Raw genomic sequence first — 7476 nt, 5'->3', positions numbered from 1 at the left:
TAACAGAGCTAATGTCTGTTTTGAGCTACCATACGACTTGTCTAACGAACAGATTGCTGCATCATAGTTCTCCGCAGTGATGCTTAATGACTTTATCAACCCAAGTGGCTCATCTTCTAGCACGCTACGTAGGTGTGTGAACTTAGTGATTGGATTTATCTCTGAACGGTTGTGCACATATACATCGAAAAGCTATTTGAATGTTGTGTACTCGCTCATATCCCCTTTACAGACAGGTAATTTAATCTCCCTTAATTTCCATTGAGATGGTTAATAAGTCTGGGAAAGCTGTGAGACTCTCGCCTGAAAGGCAACTTTAGCCGCTCCAGCCTCGCTGAGTGAACTGCACACGTCTTCATTCGAGAGATCCTCTAACTTAACACCAGACCTAAAAATGTTGTTAAGTGCATCATGATCTTGGTTGATTTTTTTGGATGAGATCCCATTACGTCTCTACAGGTTGAATCTGTAGCAGTTCTCGGTTGGACTCTTTGACATGATGACCGAGGAGGGTTAGCCTATAAGGGCTGTTGTTTTAGCCTCCATCTTGACTACGTTAATAGTTATACAGTCGGGCATTGCAAATCTCTGTGGTTATGTTAAAACGATTACGTGCTGGGTAATCTTGCAGTTCGGCACTGCAGATCACCAGCGTTCGAGTCCACTGCTAGATCGTTATCGCCGATATTTAAGACAACAAAATCATTCGTATGTGTCCAGAATTCCAAATGCCACCTGGAATGGCATAGTCTAGCCACGTGCATCCTGGCTCGTTACCTGAGTATCCGCTGTCGAAGGACCAAATGTCGAGAATTTTTCCCAACAATAACTCAGTTAACACTGAATCCTGCCTTCTGTTCTGGCCAGGGATACTCAATCAAAGAATAACGGCTTCGAACCAGCACAACAAGATGGAGGCCACACCGAACACAAGTCCATTTTCAGATTTTACTACAAAAATAAACTATAACACAACAACACACCCAAACTATGTAATACGTTAATATGACAAAATATATGCAAATTTACAATAATTTTACGTTAATTCAAATTATAGCTGGGTATACAGTGAAGAAGGAACTGAACAAGGAACAAAAGATGAATTCTGGAACACGGTGGGGGGTGGGGGTGGGGGGACAGCAAGCAAGACACAAAAAGTTACATTAATATTGTTACAAAATCACTGAAATCGTAATTTGACTGAGCCTACAAATGTGGTGTTACTTCGTGACATGCTACATATCAATACAAGGCTAAGATGGGCATCGATCAAAAAACATTACAATTACCTAAGGCTTTGTGAACTATTCTAGCAGGATGGTCGCCCATGACACAAAAAACGCATCTATCTACTCGTACTCCGTGTCTGGAAGATGAGTGAGGAGGGCGCTTCAGTCTGGCTTCATCAAAGAGCTTCCTCTTCAGAAATTTCAAGTTTTTAACTACATTACTGTAAGCAAATTTCTTAGCTTCATAACTCTAATTCATTAAACGTGCAACGTGTAGTGCATTCCCCAATAACAAGACATGTAACAAAGGAAATAGTAACAATCATTTCAAATCAGACCCATTTTGGAACTCCACATCAGCCACTCATCCTCCATGTAAGTCATCACGGCTGCTATTTTCTGTTGATCTCTAAACCTGACTAGATGGAAGGTTTTGTAGGCAAATTCCCTGCAGAAGATTTTGTCGACAGGTATAAAATGTAAACAATATTTATTAGTAACAGAATAAATAAACTACAAATTAGCATTGCAAAAATAATTGGCAAATATGAACCTGCAAATTTGACAATAATAAAACCATTATTTGGTATAAGTGACAAGTAAGGTATTGTCTAAATCAGTGGCACTTTTACAGCAGACATAGTCCCAATTTAGTGATTAGTTCTTGGGTTCTCTCTGCGCAGATGATCTTAGTAAGGATTATTATTATTATTATATTATTAAAAAAGTTTAACCAGACCACTGAGCTGGTCCGAAGGATTTGGATGAAATGGAAGGTCTAGGCTAGAAGCCTAGCAGTGGGACCAAATAGGGCACTCGGTAGTGATGAATGAATGAAAATGAAATTAAAAGCTGCACAAAGGCATACACTCTCATACTGGAATACACTCACACAATAAATACATTTATACTCATGTTTCCGTATATACTCACTAAAAAGGTATATTAAAATTCAAAATAAATTAAGTAAAATTTTTAAATTTAGTTGTTTTAAAATTCATTAGACGTCTAAGAGTATTTGTATTTCTATTATTTACTTTTTATATTTTATCAATTAAATCACAGCTCCTCATGAACATTAAAATGGGTATTATTGAAAATGTTGAAGATTCCGACAAAATTTCTTTTATTGATCTATTTCCAAAATTTGATAATCGCTGCAGGTTATATTTTGGACTTTCACATAGTACATGCTTAACTGTTATCAACAGTTTGCAATCTGGGCATTCGGGAGGAGGGCCACATGGACTGTTCATTAAGTGCCCACGTGTCAAACGAGTATGGCCTATTCAAAGATGCGTCAGAATTGCTTGTGTGTCTCGCTCTTTGACATGAACTCCGTTTTCCAACACTGGATTTTATCTGTTTTAATTTATTATTTTCAGGTTCATCATTCCATATATTTTGTCATTTACTTACAATGATTGTTTTTATATATCTTATATAGTCACTAATAGGATTGTTTGCATTTGCTCTTGTCATGTGGAGTACTTCTTTAGCTGTTTTATCAGCCTCTTCATTTCCTTTAATCCCTATATGGACAGGGATCCAACATATTTCAATATTTTTTCCATTGTTATACAATTTATAGAGTGAAAACTTAATTTGTTGTACAGTATTATTTTTTATATTTTAGCTTTGAATGGCTTCTACAGTGCTTCTGGAGTCGCTATAAATCACAAAATTATTAAATGAGGTTTCTTTAATTATTTTTATGGCTGATGCTATTGCACATAACTCAGCTGTAAATACTGAGACATCATCTGGTAGAGAGAACTGATTTGTTTTGTCCTGGGATACTGCAGCACATCCCACTCCGTATTGTGACTTAGACCCGTCGGTGTATATTGCGTAATGTGGACCTTTCCGGATTATATGTTTTAATGTATGTTGTCTATGGTTTTCTGGGGTATATGAATAACTTTTTGATAAATATTTAAAGTGTGTACAAATTCTCATTTTATTCATTGTCCAAGGAGGAGGTAATTTTAATATTAAAGGCAATTGTATATTTATATTTAGCGACTCAAACAATCTTCTAGCTCTAATTGGGAAAGGAGATAGATGATTGTTTATAAACACATTTCTTAATCCAAATAATTTTTTGGGTGAAGAACCATTTGTCTGAATTCTCAGAGTACTCTTCATTGTTACTAGCTCTCTATGGAGAGAGAGAGAGAGAGAGAGAGAGAGAGAGAGAGAGAGAGAGAGAGAGAGAGAGAGAGAGAGGTAGTTCACCACATTCAACTTACAAAGATGACTTTGGTGATCATCGAAAAGCTCCTGAACATATTCTAATGCCTTAATTATGAACTGGGTCTAATAGTTAGGGGAAAATCTGTCAAATTTTGTGGCTTTGCCGCAAATGTGGGAAAAAATGTGAAACTTGGCACATATTTATATCTTGGATATAGAAACATTTTTATCCTAAAGGGCAAAGGTTTAAAGGTCAAGGTCAAGGTCAACTAGAGTATAAAGGTCAAACTACAATAAACAGCCATAATCTAGTATTCAGAGGGCGTAGATATCTAAGTTTGGTTTTAAAATACTACAATGAATGCTGAAATGATAAAACATACCTCAGAATCTATCTACAACCCTCTCTTGTTATAAAAATTATTTTGAGAAGGTCAATAAAAAAAGGTGTTTACCAAGCGGGAGATCTTAAACATTCATAAACAAGTTTTTCTAATGATTGCATGAGGATTTTGTGTCATCCTCCTCCTCCTCCTCCTCCTCCTCCTACATATCATGATGATCATCACCATCATCATCCTCATGATCAACATGATCATCATCATCATCATCATCATCATCATCATCCTCATCATCGCCACCGACAAAATCTTCATCAATGTCTTCAGCGTCATTCTTGTCCTCATCAGCAGCAATGTAACAACATTATTATTATTATTATATTATTATTATTATTATTATTATTATTATTATTATTATTATTATTATTATTATTACCATTATCAATAATAATAATAATAATAATAATAATAATAATAATAATAATTTTGTAATATGTACACCAATCAAATTATGTTCATCTTTCAGTATATGAAATGAGATCATGGATCCTGGAAGATGTTTTTTGTGCAAGGGATCATCTAAAAAAAATTAAGTGTGTCCCCTAAATGGTGTCAGGTGGAGCTGCAAAGGCGTATGAAACAGTGCTATCACGACTGACTGAATTTGAAAAACTGGGAGGTCTGCCTAAAGACATTCTGTGCAAGCCGAGTGAACTTACTGTAGAGGATTGCGTGTGTAATGAGGCCAGATGGCGCAAGGAATGCTATGATAAAGTGTCAGTTAGGTCTATTCAGGGAGCAAATGCTAAAATCGTTCAGCAAACATCAAATTAATCAGAACAGACATCATCATCAAAGTCAAAAGACGCCACTGTAAGCCCAGACTTTTAGGAATGTGTAGAACTACATCAGATGATAAAGAATGCATATTTTGTGGACAATTAGGGAAAACTACCCTTCACCGGGTGTCAACTATATCCCAGGATGGCAACATTAAGCTGGGAATTCAAATTCTTCAGGATTATGAAATTATGGCTAGACTACCTCCTTGGGGTGATCTTATGGCAGCCGATGCAGTTTATCGCTTGCAGTGCCTAACAACCTTCAACAATCTTGGAGAAGAACAGTATTTCACATTTTGCCAAGAAAGACTTTTTAATAATTCCAAGGCCATTACAGCTGTAATTCCAAAAAACAATCTCAAGATTTTTGTTATTTCAACAGGAAAAATGAAGAGGAAGCTTTTGATAGAAAAAGTGAAAACTCTGAAACAATCTGCATCTCTTTGTGGCCAAATATATATCACATCCCAACATAGAAATGTGAATCTCGTGCAGTTTTTCTCTCACGAAATTTATGAATATCCCCCGGCACTAGCGGGGAGTGGATCTATGTATTCAGGAACCAAGAGTCATCTAATGGGATGCTTGCTTGTAGAAAGTTGTACATAACTTGGAGGAGCAAACTAACTATCCTAGATCTTTCAGTTGTGTAATTTCTGATGGTTCAGCAATTCTCAGGCTATTTACTCCAGATACAACCTGCAAGACTTTTGATGATTATGCTGAAGTATTTTTAAAATATATCTTCTCTGTAAGTTGCCAGAGGATAGATCTGGTTTGCGATGAGTACTGGACCAACACCCTTAAAGAACATACTAGACTTTAAAGAGGATCAGGTACTAGAATCAAAGTGGCTATGCTCCAATACCAACGGGAAACAGGTGGATGGATTTTCTTCATGATGCTGGAAACAAAGTGGAGGTCATAAACTTTATCATTGCAAAGATCTTATCACTCACAGAGCTCCCATCATATGTTCAGGACATTTATGTCACTGCAGGTAAATTGAAATCAGCTCTAACAACTATGTTCTCAGCACAAGTAGTTTACATTATGAAAGTTACAATAATCCATTTCTCATAATCATTCATCACGGGTTACCATATTATGTGCATAGTCTGTTTTATCTTTCTTTCTCATTGCATTCTGTTTAATGTAATAGTTTCCAGATTTTTCCTGAATATAATTTTTTTTTTAATTCTTTTATCATACTGAACCTCTTTGTTTTTTCTTTTCTTTTCTTTTGCTAATCTTCGCAGACACTGATGTTCTTCATAAAGGATCAGGACCTGACATGTCAAGATGTGACCATGAAGAGGCTGACTCTCGCATTCCTGTTCATTTAGTGCATGCAGCATCAAATCTTTCTGTGATCAAGGTAATGATAATTGCTGCCTTTTATTTCAACTCCAGCATTTGTTTGAGAATGATAGATCAATTGCTATTTTTTAGTGCATCATGATTGATGTGCTGATAGTTGAAAAATAGTTAGGTAAGTAATTGGAACATTCGTATTTCTTCATAGGTTCGAACCATGGACACAGATGTGGCAGTTGTCTTATGCAGACAAATGATCAACCTACCTCCTGATATTGAAGTTTGGCTTGTGATGGGAAAAGGAAATAATGTAACCCAACTCTGTATAAATGATGTTATAGAATCTTTAGGTCCACCTATAGCACGGCACTCCCATTTTTTCATGCATCCACCGGATGTGACACGGTGTCTGCATTTTTTGGAAAAGGAAAGGTAATGGCTTGGAATGCGTGGACAAAATTAGGTGAGGAATTAATTGAAGTAATGGGTAGTTTAACATCTAATGACCTCAGACCTATTACTTCAGAGGATCAAGCCTTTAAAACTCTCCAAAAATTCACATGTAAGTTGTATGACCTAACCACTGCCTTGGAAGATGTCAATATACTAAGAGAAGCAATGTTCTGTCGAAAGACCCAGAGAGTTGAGTGCCTTCCGCCAACTCAAGATGCTTTACTACTCCATACCAACAGATCTCTCTACCAAGCCTATATTTGGGCCAGAAGTGACTGCCCATTACTGAATATGCCCTCACCAGCAGATTATGGGTGGAAGACGGATGCAGACTCCAAATCATGGATTCCTCGGTGGACATCACAGCCTCCCTGTTCTCCACCACAACACTGCAAATGCAAACAAACCTGCAGTTCTTGCATCTGCAAAAAGTCTTCTCTGTCCTTCACCCGACTTGCAGTTGTTCCTGTATTGAATAACTTAATAACTAGTGAATCTTAGAGACATCGCAGTGCACAATATGAGAAGACGATAACCTATTATTATCGATAGTTCTAAAGCTGGAAGCATCCAAAAAAACTGAAATACATATTTTTTAAACTATGCTCAACCTTTCACGATTTAATTTTGAATGTGATTTTGATATAGCATCCAGTGTTTTTATGATAATTCTGTCAGTATGCTAGCATTCTATATTAATATTTCGTTATTATCCCTAGCATTTTTCGTATGCATATAGACTATAATGTTTCACATTGCTTGATTGCATAGATTTTTCTAATTCCTGAAATGGAATATATATATATATATATATATATATATATATATATATATATATATATATATATATATATATATATATATATATTCTTTTTTTCATAATTTCTAAATATATTTTGGAAGAATTAAAGAAAAACACACCAAAGAAATTTTGTGTTGCTTGTTAGATAAATGAAACTAAGTAACTATGATTTCCCATTCTTTGCTTGTCGTACTGTCCGTTTTTACACTTCTATATGTTTTTTTTTTGAACGAGTATCACCTTAATTTTATTTTGTACTTCTAAAATGTCTTGTTTAACCTTGTTTCATCAAATTG

The 7476-nt window shown here is 35.8% G+C and overlaps 1 protein-coding gene across 1 annotated transcript; it reads left to right on the top strand.

The window, feature by feature from the left end:
- Positions 1 to 4297: 4297 nt before the first annotated feature.
- LOC136844256 (uncharacterized) lies at positions 4298 to 7154 on the top strand. Its single transcript, XM_067113244.1, has 3 exons — positions 4298 to 5608; positions 5868 to 5986; positions 6134 to 7154. Exons 1-3 carry the CDS (start codon positions 5494 to 5496, stop codon positions 6359 to 6361), a joined length of 462 nt encoding a protein of 153 aa, XP_066969345.1. The 5' UTR covers positions 4298 to 5493; the 3' UTR covers positions 6362 to 7154.
- The last annotated feature ends 322 nt before the right edge of the window (positions 7155 to 7476 follow it).

Source organism: Macrobrachium rosenbergii, chromosome 12, assembly GCF_040412425.1.
Source record: "Macrobrachium rosenbergii isolate ZJJX-2024 chromosome 12, ASM4041242v1, whole genome shotgun sequence".
NCBI classification, from domain to species: domain Eukaryota; kingdom Metazoa; phylum Arthropoda; class Malacostraca; order Decapoda; family Palaemonidae; genus Macrobrachium; species Macrobrachium rosenbergii.
Note: the sequence above shows the minus strand (reverse complement) of the source record. Positions and strands in the feature narration are given on the sequence as shown.